The sequence below is a fragment of the Carica papaya genome, chromosome 4 (assembly GCF_054855325.1).
Source record: "Carica papaya isolate Zhongbai chromosome 4, ASM5485532v1, whole genome shotgun sequence".
Classification (NCBI taxonomy): Eukaryota; Viridiplantae; Streptophyta; class Magnoliopsida; order Brassicales; family Caricaceae; genus Carica; species Carica papaya.
This window is the reverse complement of record NC_142312.1, coordinates 5,825,961-5,841,701: the sequence shown is the minus strand read 5'-3', so window position 1 is coordinate 5,841,701 and position 15,741 is coordinate 5,825,961. Positions and strand designations below refer to the sequence as shown.

The window sequence follows — 15,741 nt, the reverse complement described above, 5'->3', positions numbered from 1 at the left end:
CAGTAGAAATGATATTCCCACAAAATTACTCAACCACTCCAAATACAATACAATACAATACAATGGGACCCTGCACAATTAATATGAATAAGTTAACATTTGGAATCATCCAGTTAAATTCAATGCAAATTTATACAAAATTTATAAATTGATTCTTTACATATACTAAACTCCTTTATGTACTTCTATTTTTTCAAAAACTTTTTCTTTACTTTTTTTAAATTAGAAGAGAAAAGCCACCAGTTTTGGTTGGGAAAGTAAAAGCATGGATTCTCAAATACCAATCTCTCTTTATTCTTATATTAATTTAGTAGTTGCCCCACTCCTCACTCTTGTTTTTATTTGCAATTCTATTCTTTTATTTATCTAAAAATGATTTTGTTTTCCTTCAAAAATAGAAAATAATGTCTTGCTTCCCAATTTTCATTATTACCCAAGTTTGTTCTCTCACATTTTTTCTAAGACCATATGTTATATTTGGTAAAAATATAAAAATGAATATTGCTTCAACATGCTTATATAGCATATAAGAATGGTATGAAATAAACTGTACCACAACAATAATAATAATTAAGATATGTAAAAGTAGGGTGCATCAGGTTCTTATTGTATCTTTTTAGATATCATGCGAGTCAATGACTTACATATCAAATTTTATACTGATAAGAACAGATATTACATATTGAAATATCAAGTTCTAGCATGTCTACCGAGAAAAAAATCGTTGCGCATAATATTTAGCTAATCAAGTCTTTTCCTGACCTCCCGATTTGTAATAACCGGATCTAAAAATTTGGCTTGAGATAATTTTTTAATTAATAAAATTATATATTTAAAATAAATAAATCTTTATTTTAATTTAATTTTATAAAGTTTTTTTAAAAAATAGAATTAGAGACGAAATTGAAAATAATTCTATAAAAGTGGACGAAACTGTGAAAAATGGAGGGTGTTTTTGAAAAAAATTTGAAAATATGGGATAAAATCGCAAAAAAAAAAAAAGTATGACCACGTGGAACGGCCACATCAGCAATCACGGCGAATCAAGACACGCTGCGTGGTTGACACGCCTCGTGACTGACACGCTGACATATGCTCCATGCAGGAGGCCACACGCGCAATCTGCGTGCCTGAGCGATCCAACAGTCGAGATCGCATCTCGCTCGCATGAACGATCCAAATCTATTTCTCCTTCAGACGCAATTAGACATATGAGATTAATCATGATGGACGGCCTTGATTCGCACACGCGATCGGCCTAAATAGGCAATTATCGGACAATTCTCCTCATTCCATGTTGGCTCGAACGGGTGGCCTGGATCGAAGGGAGATAACCGGAGAAAAAAAAGATGGGTAGCTGGGGAAAGAACCAAACGCTGGAGAAAGAGACTAGCCACAGTTGTCACCGCACCAGAGCCACTGCTGACGCCGAAACAGGTATTTTTTTTTCCTTCCTACTCGAAATTCAATTTTGAATCTCTCCATACCCATATCGGAACCAAAAGGCCAACGGGTGAGCCAAAAAATACAAACGAAGCTCGGCCGAGCTACCGCAGCCAAAACCCAAAGCCCTCTCTGATAACCCCCTTCTCGTTTTTCGTTTTGCATGATTTTTTTACCATCATGTTCTTTGTCCTTTTATGGTGCAGGTTAGCTGAAGAGGAATCTTGGCCGTACAGGAAAAACTGTGAAGCCATCGCACTCGGAGACCCTCCTGCCGATAGGGTTTCAATGTTTGTCTTTTCTAGCCAACAGAGGCCCTCTAACTTGGTTTTTCGCAAGTTTACGCACAAAATCGGCCTAAACCAACCAAAAATAGACAGATCAATGGGAACCACCGCCATGGGCGGTAAAGTCGGCGCCAAAGCACTGTGCCGCCATCATGTCGGAACCCTAAAATTGGTCGAAAAAGTTTTAAAACACCTATTTTAGTCTTTTGGAGTATTTTTGAATACGCGACAGGTATTTTTAATTTTCATAGAAAAAACATAGGAAACAAATGGATCACCAGGAAGCGCAGTGAAAAGTACAGTGTTTCGAACATCGATTCAAAGTAAGAGTCCATCACCCTTTTCTCTGTTACGATAAATTGAAGCTTAATAATCAATAACATTGTATTTTTTGAAAATTAGAAAAATTCTAAAATTAATTACAGGTCATCAGTGAAGTCGAAACTGATCAGTGTACAATTGCCCTACCTTATTTGTATTACCTATTTATTTTCATATATTGCCTAAATTGCTTATTGTTACACCATGGGCTTTAAATTATTACTTTTAACTATTTTCTCGTTTATTGATTGTTTAACCATTATTTTCATTTGTTGATTGGTTGAAAATAAATGTCCTAATTAGGATTCTTAATTGTTAAAATATGAATTTATATTATTTGCTTAAATATCATTCTATTAATCTGTAAATATAAAATGAGATATTGGAATGCAATTGGTTGATAATGTGAATTTATGTATGAAAAGCTTACTGAGTACCCTAGAAAAAAGTGAATTGACTCAGTACATAGAAAAAATCTTACTGTGGACATTATCTCAGTCGAACAAAGCTGAGAAGTCTTATACCGGAAGGAGTTAGGAAAATATAATTTACCCTCATACCAGACGAAATATCGAGGCGATGGTGTGTTTGGTGTCCATTACCGGACGGGGTATGGGGACGACCAGTTAATTAACAAATTGAATATTAGATTCACGCGTAGGGAGACATCCATATGGAGCCCCACAGGTACCGGTAAGTAGCTAAAATATAAAGTTTGACTATTATTGGTCCTTGAAATGCATGATGAATTGTTATATTAATTGTTATCTTCACAAGTCGAACTTGATAACTTAAAAGATGAGTATGAAACTTATGTTTTTAAATTAAATGAATTTATCTGAAACAGAAAAAGACTCCGTTGGTTGTTTTATTATTTTTTTACCACTATTTAGTTTTCTATATCGGTGTGAAGTGTGATGTTCTTACTGGGTTAGTGTACCCCATTTATCTTTTTAACTATTTTGGATTAAGAATATTAAAATTCAGATCTTGAACAGCATGAGAGTTGTGAATAGAGATTACCTCTCGGATCCCATTAGAGTTGCCCAGCGGAGGATAATCTCATAGGATTTCTATTTCGTTTTGTTTTAACCATTTATTCTATTACTATGAACTGGTATAAATGGATATTTTCGTAACCCTATTAAATATTCTAATTTACTGTTTAAGTAAAGTGAACCCTAAATTCTAAATTGTTTCTGTTAATAGTTGTTATAATTCAATATTTCCATTACTTTTAGTTTTGAATCTTTACACGACTCATACTACCAGCATTACTCTCCTGTAGAGCTCATAAGCATCATGAAAGATGACCTCATTGGGGTTCTCTGGTTTAGAATATGTAATCTCTAGCTTTGTTCTTCCCATGTTTATTTGTTTGTTTGCGGTTTTCATTCTGTTTGTATTCAAAAAAATAATAATAATAAGATATGTATTTGAATGTGATGGAAATGAAAATATATGGTAAAGAAATAGATTTAGAAAGAGAAAAATGTGATGAGCAAGGTCAAAACATTGGGTTGATTATTGCAAAGGGATCAAGTTAAGTGTTGAATTTGGAGAAATTACAAATAGTGGGAATTAATGTCAAGTGGAAAATGATTATGCTTTTCTATGTCCCGATATATTTGTTGGTAGAGACAAGTGATTGATAGAAGCTTATAAGAGGTGAATCTTGGGGCTCATATATTGAAAAAGGTTATCTATTTTCATATATTATAATGATATTAAAAAACAAACCAGAATGAAAGAGGGCACATCACCCACATTATAGAGCTTGACCTATATATATATATATATTTATTTATTTATTTATGCAGTCAAACCACCTACATGAAAAAAAAAAAAAAAGAAAACGAATTGTGCTGTGCAACAAAATTATCCCAGAAACTTACAATTACAAGGAGATTGCTCATCTGGGTCCTGCAAAATTGAAGTTAATTTTTCCTTCTCAGACCTAAAAATGGTTGATTGACAAGTTTTATCTTTGTTGTTGAAAGCAAAAAATTACTATATATGTATGTACATGTGTATTACAATAATAAATTATGATAATAAATTGTCCGTTAATTGCCAAGTCAAGAATCTTACTTTAAAAATTATGATTCCAAATTTGGATTATGGAAAAGTTTCCATACCTTTTTTTTTTTTTTTCTCTCTTTTTTAAACTTGTCCTTATTTATAAGATTGACGAGTAACTCATGTCTCCTCCTTATTAAAATATGTATATATAAATATATATGGTGATTTATTGTTATATTTTAATTAATAAATTATAAAAATAAAATTTAATTAATAACTAAAATAATTTATTTAATAAAAATTAAAAAGAAAAAGCATCAGATTAGAATCCCTAATCAACGCTCGCAAGTTCGTTGACACCCAACACGGATTGTCTTAATAATCATTTCACCAAACTTTGGGCATAAATGTTGTTCCAATTACAAACAAATTATAATAAATATTTTTAAGGGAACCTTCTAAAGATTTAATTCAAAATGGTATCAAGTGATTAATCATATGAGAATTATGTCAAATATACACATTAAAAACATCATTTTCTAATAATTAAAAACTTTGTTTCCACATTTTTAAAAAATAATTAATAATATTAACAAAAAATTAGAACAAACAATAAATTCATAAATCATAATCATTCAATATTAATCCTTACTTATCATTTTTTTTAATTACTTTTTTTTTTATTCAGATTAAATTATAAACTTTCTTACATATTTTAACATGGTTTTTTTTTTATTTTGGGTCTTGAAGGAGAAAGGGAAGATAGTTGAAAACTACCATCTAGCAAAGGACAAAATTGTTGCCACCATATTCAATTGATTCAGTATCGTATGAACATTTTTATTAATTCCCAATCAGGGATAATAAACAATTCCAATGAATGTGGAGATCCTACCTACAAATTGAGTCCTAATAATTAAATACACAACTTGTATACATTTAGTTAATTAAATAACTAATTAAGATATTCATTTTTAAAATTCTCTAACTCGGTGATTATAATTTAAAATTCTCTAATGTGCAACACACAATCACGTGCCAGTTTATTTTTATTAAAAAAAAAAAAGATGTACAATTAATTGTATCGCGTGACAAATGGATAGAGAAGAGTTAAGACAATACAATAATTATACACCCTAATTACTTTTATATTAAGCAACTCAACCCAATGAATCACACACCAAATCTCATTTTGAGATCTTAAAACAGTGTTAAAGCTTTTCTTTTTCAGAAGAGGAAATTACATACAGTATCCTCCTTCGATCAAATCCTAATGGACAATTTGAAATTATACAAGTTTGCTTTTTATCTACCAATCAGAATCCAATATTATTATACAAAATCATTATACTCATAACCAACAATTAATCTAATCAAAACCAATATTAATTAGCTCTTTAGAAAAAACAAAAAACAAAAAAAAAATTGGAAAAAGAAGGAAAGAATACCCAAAAAAACAAAAGTATTATACCATCTACTTAACGTGGATAGTGTTATTTATCTTATAATAAATTAATAAATAATATGTAATGTTTAAATAAAAAATTAAAATAATAATGTAAGTTTTTTTTTTTTTTTTACTTTTATAATTGACAAAAAACAACTAAAGTAACACTTTTAATACTACCCAGGTCATTGTCATTTACATTATTAATATTACTCTTGGTAATTGTTGCCTCACTTAACTTACCATTATTGTCATTTATGACCAATGTCTTCTAATTTTCTCATTTGTCGCTTGCTACTATTGTTATTATCATTATTATTATTAATATCATCTTACCACCTATACAACTATCTCTATAACATTGTTGTCGTTAACTCCACTACCATTATCATTGACATTGTTTGTAACTACCATCGTCCCTTAAATTGCTTTTACCACTATTGTTTACTCTCACTACTATCAATATAATTATTATTGTTATCATTATCACTACTTTAAAGTCAATACCATTGTCTCATCTGCAAACTATTTTTGTCAATATCATCATTATCATTGGTATTGTTACTATTATTATCTCTATCATTATTATTTTTATTGTTGTCGTTATTATCATTTTTAACACTATCGTTATATTATTGCTATTAATGTTATTGTTATAACAATCATTATTGTTGTAATTGTGATTGTTACTATCATTAAGAGTATTAATATGGTATAAAAATAATTAGTATGATTACCTATATTATATGACTCATTCTTTACTCAAATATAGTATAATAAGAATTTTATTTATGAATAACCATATTTATGTGATTATTATACTCTACATAAATATCAAACATAGCCTAACTTTCAACTAAGATATCTTTTATATGAATATTATTTAAGGTAATTATTAATTAAATATATTTTATAATATAAATTATTTTTTATTGTATTAAATATTATCTTTATCACAAATATTATTATTTAATACTCATTTTTCGTACGTAAAGAAGTTGTTTTCTTTCTCTTAAATCAATTTTTTTCCATGTCTCGTCAAGTAATTTCCCCCTCCCGATTTCTAGGATCTGGTTCCATATGATATATTTTTAAAAGAAAAAAAAAAAAAAAAGCCTCCTCCTTATATATACATTTTGGAACTTCTTAAATATAAAGTATAATAATATTAATATATATATATATATATATATAGAATAAACTGTGTAATATGTCCCATCTTAGATCATTGAGTAATTAAAAATTAACCTAAGATTTTACATTATCGGTCAAATTTATTTAAATGTAATACTAAAAAAAAAATTACAAAAATATGTACATGTGATCTACCTTGATGGCCAAACATTATAATATACACTGAAAATCAAAGATCTTGAAATGATGTCATACAAGAGGAATATGTGACGTCATGCGTACGGACATTGACAAATAAGATGAATCCTATGAATCATTAAACAACAGTAGTTGACCGCGTGACGAGGAATATTACGACTCAAGTTTATGTTTTTTTTTTTTTTTTTCATTTTTTTCCCCCCTGAAAGTTTTGTTTGATTCAAATGAAGTGTCAACTTTGGCGGGACGTTGGGAATTTAATTAATTAATTAATTTAAGGAGAAAATAATTGAAGATTGATAATGCCAAGGCAACATTTGCTTCGGACAAGGCGGACGGAGGCAAGATGTCAAAAGAGTTAAGCCAACGGCGTCGTGTTAATGAATGTCCTGGCAAGTTGGTATCTAATACGATGATGTGCCGACATCGAGGACTCCATGTTGGTACACTCTATCTTGACCGTACACGTGGTCCCCTTCTGTAGGGGACCACACAACTCTCATATATGGACGGCTTTGATACCTCTACTTATGACTTTTAAAAAAATATTAAAAAAAGAGAGAGAAATTTTCTGTATTAGTTATGGTGGTCCCACCTTACGTACGGAGATAAATATTAAAAATGATATAAGGGCGACACGTGTCTGGGTTACAGTACCCTAATCATGCAAGTGCCTAATTATTCATCAAACACATTATTATCATCAATTATACACTCTCGCTTTATTTATTCTTTTGGTGTATTTTGAGAGTAGTTTAATATAAGTAAATTATAAAATATTATAAAGGTTTGGATAAAATATATATTTTTAAATTTCTAAGTTAATTTTCAAGTATAATCAAATTAAATATTTTTTACTTTTTTTTTTTATAATCTAAAATATAAATTTATGATGTAGAATTAAATTTTAACTGTAAAACAGTTATACAAACATTTTGCTTAATATTAAGATCAATTTTTTTGAGAAATGTCATCAGATCTAAATGAGATAAAATGTATTTAATGTATTTTTTCAAAATATTTCACAATGTATTTTGACTGTAAAACGTTTATCATAATGTAAATATTTAATTCATTTTATACCACTTTTTAACAATGTTAAACTGCGTCATACAATTTTGTGTTATGTTATTGGATTTGTTAGTAAAAATATTCACTTTCTATTAACAATATTTCGTTAATAAATATTCTTTTTTAGTGTTTTAAGCTCATATGATCATTCACTAAGAGTTTGATAGTGTTTTAAACAAGAGTTGAATTTCTATCAACGTATAAATATTTTGTTATTGAAAAAAGAAAATAAAACTTTGGATTCCTTGTTAACCAAAAATATCTAGAATATTTTTGAACATTTTAGAAAGTAGGCTTTATAAATAAAGGATGTGAATAATTATTTAGTGGGTATGTTTTTCATGCATACCAAATATTTTTCATTTTATATAAAAAAAATGCATGATAATTTTCTTTTTCATGTCATAATACTTGTTCTTTTTAATTTTTATTTAAAAAAAAAACGAAAAAGAAAAAAGTTCAAATTATAGAGACTAGTACACTAACAAATCCAATTAGGGTATGTGGTAGGAAGGAGAGAATAACTTTTGGGTTGAGATTAGTCATATATAGCAAATTGGGTATAATAATATAATGATATAACATGTGAAATCTAAAGTAGACTATGTATTTTTCTTTCCACAAGGAAAGTATTCCCTTTGTTTCTCTACAAAAATATATTCTACTTGTCTTTTTTTTTTCCCCCTCAAGGAAGAAAATTATGTGGTCCATAAAAATTCACGGGCATCAAAGTGAAATTAACCAAATTATACAAAATTATAAATTAGAAATAATCCATTTAATTATAGGGTTTCTTGAAAAAGTGTGATAACACTAGAGAATATCACTATTGCTAATTAATATACATGAAATCTATGTTTGGGTTTTAGTAATTGAGAGGATTGTGCATAAAATTTAACTTGAGAAAATAATTTAAAATGGAAGTGAGAAAATTGAAAATCATACAGTTTGGGTTGGATTAATTCTGATTGTTGAAATTTCACGGAAATGCCGAGACAAAAAAATGGACCATTTTGGGATATGGAGGAAATTATGGTGTCATAGAATTATGCATGGTCAACATCATTTAAGTCTTTCATATTTTGCTTCAGCAATACTTTAATATCAACACCTTTTGTCTGTTAATTTCCATTCCAAGGTTTCCACAAATGTTCATTTCGTATTTATTGGCAAGAATGATTCTTTTTTTTTTTTTTTCCTTCTCAATACCCACGTAGAAATACATAATTAGAATATCTATGTATAATCATTTTTTTTTTTAAAAAAAAAAAAAAAAAAAAAGTAAATTCGTATGATAATGAGTAGGAGAGCGTTGGACGAGGGAAAGATTCTTGTATAAAGAAAGTGTCGTCCTATACTAATCATTATATTTCTTTTGCCTTTAACATCTTTTTTTTTTTTTTTTTTTTTCTTAACCCAAAAAAATGAGTGGAGCGAAGTAAATATAAATAATACCATACGAGTGAGAACAGGGTTTTTTTTTTTTGAATATTTGAAAAGGGTTTAATTTATTAATAATAATAATAATAATAATAGTAGTAGTAGTAGTAGTAGATTAGTTTGGTGAGTAGTCAGCATAAGTGAGGGTTGCCGACAACAAATTCTGTCTCACCACTAAAATGAGTAATTAGGAGACCAAAAGGTCTAGTGGATTGGTAAATAATCTTATACTTATTTTCCCTCTCCAAAAAGTTATTACTCCACTTTAGGGTTTCCTTCATTTTTAACCCCTTTTTACTGTGTGTTACAGTGGGTAGGTTGAATCTAATTCCATCTATACACCCAGACAAAGATTATGACTTGGTGCAAAAGCTCAAAAGTGCTTTCAGGAGAGGTTTGTTTATATGATGAGTGAAAATGATACCCAACTGGGTTAGTGCTTTTTGTGTGAGTATACACATACATATATATATATATATATACACACACACACGTATGTGTTACAATGAAGAATAGGTTGGATTTAAATTAATGAAAATATTGCATCATATTTACCATTAAAAAAAAAAACCAAAAAGCTATTGTGTGCTAATAACAACACACACTATTGAATTATAAGTAGAAAAAGTGACGCAATTTTGTTCCAACTCTTTTACATAATACCCTTAAAGGACACTTTTCTCCCATCAAACAAACATTAAATGCCAAGCCAAATTCACAAGACTTTTAGCTTCTTAAGCTCAAGAATCAGAAGAGAATACATTTTTGCACTAAAAATCTACTAAATAAACTGGCAAGTTCAAAGAATAATCACGAGGTCTTCACTCGTGTAAATTCATTCCGATGACTTGAAAGATTACAAGAAGAAATTGCAATTGACTGAAAAGAAAAAATGAATGAATGAAATAGCAAGTAGCAAGTGATTTTTAAGTTGATTGGAGAATGAGAGACAATGAGAAGCTTGTAGGAAGATATAAATGAGGAAGAAGATGAGTGTGGTGCTTGAAGCCGACATAGTTGGCATTGTATAGGGTCCTCTAAACACCTTTCTCACAATCATGGGAGTGGGAGGGGGGCGGGGCGGGCAATGACTCTGAATGAACATCACGAGCTGGATTTGGAATGTTTAAAAGAGAAGTTATCCAACAAAGATGATTTGATGGAAAACCCTCCTCTCATCTCTCAGCTTTGAAAACGACCTCCACTTCATTCATGGTGGGTCTCACTCACACCAGGAGATATGTCGACCAGATCAGATCAGATCATGATAGAAAGCAGTTACCAGAAAGCTTTGCAAATAACCCATCAGCATTACCAGTTCCAGGAATCCTCTGGCCTTTTTCAGACTGAAAAAACAACAGCGCCTAGCCAAAAGTTTCCACGTAATCTGCATTCATGTTTCGACATCACTACTAACCCACCAAGCTTATGGTGGTCGCGGTCTCTCCACCCCAACAATAATACCTTTCCCGTATGCTTCTGCCATAAAAAATACATACGGATTAAAGTCAGTATAATTCTTATTCTCACAATTCATTTCATCAAAAGCCTACAACATCTAACTTGTTAAACATGCCCTCTTCCGCAAATTCAATAGTTAAATGGTCTGGACCACCAAAACTTTCAAACAAAACAATCATACAATTCCAAACAAAAGTATAAGCAGTTCCCGATGGAATGAATGTTATTCGGGTTCCTACAATCAGAAAACATAGAGAAGAGACAAATATGTAAAGAGGCAGAATTTGTTATGTTATTACATGGCATTGATAGAGCAAAGTCGATGCCTTTGGCTATGTTTGTTGCAAAAACTGGACCTTAATTCAGAAAACCCCCTAACTATAGTTTTGTGACCTTGACTTGTTTATAAGAGGACCACAAGATGTCCAAATTCGATACCAAAAAAAGAACAGAAAAAGATTTTTTCTGGGGATGGAATCATGGGAAGATTGAGCAAGGGATCCACATGGCAACGAAGTTGAAAACAAGCAGCCAAAATCCTATACTTTAATCAAAGTTCACGTTCACTGGACTTTAAATATACATACATATATATCTATGTATATATAATGAGCTTTTTTTAAGGCAAAAAGGTAGCTTATGCTTTGGCAATGAATAACTTCATCTATCAAACAATAATGGTGAAAACTACATAAAATAGCAACTGGGTTGCGAGAAAAATACTACGCTTTACTTGTAAAGTTCTAAATGAAGCTTAAGAATGAAGTATCCAACATCCTGTTTGAGAAACCTACATAGCCCCTAGACATGTAAATCTGGAAATGCTAATTCCAAAACCAGGGAGGCAAAGAGAAGTTAGATAAAATGCCAAACAATTGGTATAACAATCAAGAGTACAGTGAAGATAACAGTATGAAATCTGACTAATTGATGGTAAAATTCAGAATAAAGGCGATAAAGAAATTTCGATCTTGAAAAACAAAGGAGAAATCGTAAAATTTTCCCCTTTATAGATAGTAGTATTATTTATCCAAAATACTAGATGAACAACAATTTTACAATGTTCTTCCTGTTTGACGCTAATGTCTACAAACAAGAAGATTTTTTGTTTTGTTCCTTCAAACAGAAAAAAAAAACTCCAAAACTCATGCTAGGGTGAAAGATGAGAAATTGCTCCGAGCAACGGTGGGAATACAATATTCAATCACCTACCAATGCTCATTTTTCTCCCACCTGACTTCCCTATAAATCTTCTAACGAGTAAGTAAACACGTGGTAAACAAAAAAAAAAGTAGTGAAAAGAATTCAATAAATCCTACAAATATAAATTTCTAAAGGACTAGAAAAAATGTTACACTGAGGATGTATCAACAAGAACTTCATTTAGCACATCATCCTCACCGTTCGCCAATGCCAACAGCTCTGCATCTTTCTCTTCTTCACTAGAAAAATCACGTCTCTCAAGCTTCGAGTAAGCTGCAATAAAAACCAATTTTTGAGCTTTCTCCATACCCGCTCTTGAATGCCCATGAGCATTAATCCATCTTAACAAAGACCAATTGCATTTGAACCCACATGAAGTTGCATGAAGGAAGATAAGTCTAACTGCAACTTTCCCTAGGGACTTAAACTCTGTAAGATAAGTTTCCCACACAAGCCTACTGCTCTGTGGATTCGCAGTTCTCATCTTTCCGGTTATGGGATCTCTCTCTTTCATCTGCACAGCTCGTGCGTATACGGGATCAAGCCCTTCTGTTCTCCACTTCATGAGCTCCATTAACGCAATATGAGCCTCCTCCCTAGAAACAAGCCTTGTTATAAGTTTATCAACATCCTTTTCTTGCTCGGGCGTCAAGCATTTGAAGGGAGGAAGATACTTCCCACTAGTATCCCTAATCAAATAAAGGGGATCAAGTATAAATGCAGCAGCCCAAGCAGGGTGGTAATTCTTCTTAAACCGCCTTTCAATTACTTTCTCTACTGATCCTTCTGCAACATGAAACTTGGAACACCAATCTTTCACTTTTGCTTTTAGCTCTTCCCAGAGTGGCAGGCATTGGCCGACCAAGGGTCTCTCTGTCTCAATCTCTTGAGCCATTTCCTTGATCATTTTAACCAATGAGAGCACTGCCTCCACTTCATTCCAAAAACCCACATCTCGAATCATCTCTTCTATCTCCCTTGCCATAGGATCCTCCATGGACATTACCTTATACACTTCATCAACCAGAACCAACTGAAGGGCTCGCGCTGAATTTAGTACATCCTCAAGCAATGTATATACAGGTCTAAAATTCACTTGCTCATAATCACGCAAAGGAACTCTTAACAACTCTGCATGACCGTACTCCTGTAACTGATACTTGTTAAATGTATTTCGAACTTGGGTAGTGTTGTTAACAAAATTGGCAAGCTTCAAGCAATTCTCAGTGACAGCTTTGAACAGAGGTAGCTCCTTGTTGAAGTCCTTAATCAAACTGTTAAACCCCTGAAACTGACAAGAAAGATTAACCATCCAATGGTGCTGATTCTCCAAACTCCTTAAAGCCTTGTTCTTGAACCTATCAGCAACTATCCCTACACACTGCTGCAGACCACTGGCACAAATACCAGATATTGTCTCCCATAAAACCTCCTCTGCATACTTCGAAGGAACAGAGCCGCTAACAAACACTGCCTTCCTATACAAACTTGTCCCGTTAGGCAAATTCACTGTCAAGTTTACCAAATTCACTTCACCACTGCCACCAAAGTTGTTCACTTTCCACCCATCAGACGCAATCTGGAAGAACATGGCGTCCCTGATTCTCACCTCGGACTCTGCCTTGGCTTCCTCAAACTTAGCATCCAGTCTACTCCCAGCGAACTCTCTTCTTGATACCACTGGCAAACCAACCTGGTTAAGAAAAGCTCGAAATTTTGGGTGCTCAAGACTGGAAAAAGAAACCGACCCGCACGATTCATAGACCCAATCGGCAAGATAATCGAGAGCACTCTCTATCTGGGTCTTGCTCAAAGTTGGCCCGGGCGATGTTTTAGGACTTTTGAGCTTCTTCACACTGTCTTCGAGCATAGCCAGAGCACCTAAATCCTCCTTGCCACCTGATAGCATCAAATGCGGCTGTTGCGTCAGCAGAGCCCCGGCAGCACCACCACCGCTGACAGCAGCCACTGTGGGGTACGCTAACTCTCCGCCACAAAATCTCGAGGGATCTACGACAGCCAACGGCGCCACCTGATAGGTACCGCCACCGGGTGGTGGAGGCGGGGAAATTGTGACAGCAGTGGCGGTGACCGTAACGGAAGAAGAAGAGCTACGTTTGCGGCTGGTGTGTTGATGGTGATGAGAAGAAGGAGAAGCCAGGGAGGATGGGGAGATAGAGGAAATGGGTTTCGCCATTGAGTTGAAATTCGGACAGGTGCCGCGTTTAAGGTGTTCAGAGGCGGTGCGAGATGGGTTCGAAGCGGAGAAATTGGCGTTGCAGAGGGAGCACTTGAGCTTGACCGCTTTGGGGAGTCCTGTATCAGTGTTATGAACCAGCATGGGCTCGAGGTAAGCCCAGTACCAGGCCCCTTTGCCCTTTACAGCCTTGGTCCGCACCATCACCAGCCCTTCGTACCGCTTGTGCACGGCTTTCGCCGCCAGCTCGTCGGCCGAGACCGAGTCCACCGGCGGTTGCGGTTGCGACGTGGTGGTGTTGGTGGCCGCCATTGCAGGGACCCAAGTGAAGGGCAAGAAAAGGACTTTGAGGCGTTTCCTCGCAACTATTCGGCTCTTTTGCTAAAGGGGTTTCACGACAAGTTAGTTCAGCTCATAGTTTCGTAGTGAAAGGACGGAGCCTTGAGTTGCACTCAGCCGGGAAAATCCGCCGGGGTGGCCGGATTTGCGTTTCCCGGAAAGTCTCCATGGCCTGCTCCGACGATCTGGCGAGTGTTTGTTAAGTTTTAGTTTGGAGGTGCGGTTTTCTCTGGGTTCACTGGTCAGTCTTTTTAGCCGTTCAGAGAAGAAAGTTCAAAGACAGACAGGGAGAGAGTAGAAAAGGAAATGAACATCGTGGGCAAAAGAGAAAATTAAGGAGTGAGGAAGACATGAGAGAGGAGTGAACGCGCTGAGACGCGCGAAGAGTGTGCGCCTGGGGGAGGAGGCAGGAGCGAGGGTTGATGGTAACTGGCAGAAGAAGGCAAAACCAGTGTCCCACGTACGAAAGCAGTAAGCTGAGACAGGAGGCGAGTGGCGCTTGATTGGAGAGTGAAGAGCACGCGCAGAGAAGAGGGGGTATCCCTTTCGTTGTTTCCTGCCTTTATTTTGTTTATTTATTTTTCACTTCTCTTTTCAAGTTGTTGGGGTCTTGTTTGTGGGTCTTGTGGGGAAGGGGGCTTCTTGTCTGTTTCTTCCTTTTTTAAAAATTAAAAAAAAAATTCTTTTTTAGAAGATTTAGATATATTATTTTTAAATATATATATATATATATTATATATATATTACACACACACACATATATATATAGATAGAGAGAAACTGGTTTCCATTTGTGACTTGTTGTTCATGTGGGTTTTTATTGAGAATGTGGACATAAAAGGGCAACCTAGGAATTTAATGAATTCCACCAGTTGTTCTGGGTCAGTGTTTGACCAGACGACACAAGCATCCCCCTTGAGAGAATTGCCTTTGAAAAATCCCACCAAATACCATTTAACCCATTACATCTTCTTCTTCTTCTTCTTCATTGTTTTTTCTTTCCCAAAATTTGTGTTTGAAGCCATATTCAAACCCTCCTCCCCCAGCCTCTCTTTGAATCTAGTCATTGCTTTATACTTCCCACTAAATTTTACTTATTTCTAATTTTTTCACTTATTGTCTTCTCAACTTACTAAACAATTATTATTATTATTATTATTTTTTTGTAAACAATTATT

The 15,741-nt window shown here is 33.5% G+C and overlaps 1 protein-coding gene across 4 annotated transcripts; it reads right to left on the bottom strand.

Annotated features, from left to right (window-relative positions):
* Nucleotides 1-9,999: 9,999 nt before the first annotated feature.
* Nucleotides 10,000-15,116, bottom strand: LOC110817531 (uncharacterized). 4 transcript variants are annotated; one of them, XM_088217588.1, is made up of 2 exons: nucleotides 12,180-15,116; nucleotides 10,000-10,839 (listed from the first exon to the last, which is right to left on the bottom strand). In XM_088217588.1, the coding sequence occupies exons 1-2, from the start codon at nucleotides 14,534-14,536 to the stop codon at nucleotides 10,776-10,778; spliced, it is 2,421 nt and encodes an 806-aa protein (XP_088073714.1). In that variant the 5' UTR covers nucleotides 14,537-15,116; the 3' UTR covers nucleotides 10,000-10,775. The 4 variants fall into 4 exon arrangements, with proteins under 4 accessions (XP_088073714.1, XP_021901810.1, XP_021901811.1 ...); XM_022046118.2 differs by having other exon boundaries at nucleotides 10,000-10,842; nucleotides 12,180-15,115; XM_022046119.2 differs by having other exon boundaries at nucleotides 10,000-10,842; nucleotides 12,226-15,113.
* Between the last annotated feature and the right edge of the window lie 625 nt (nucleotides 15,117-15,741).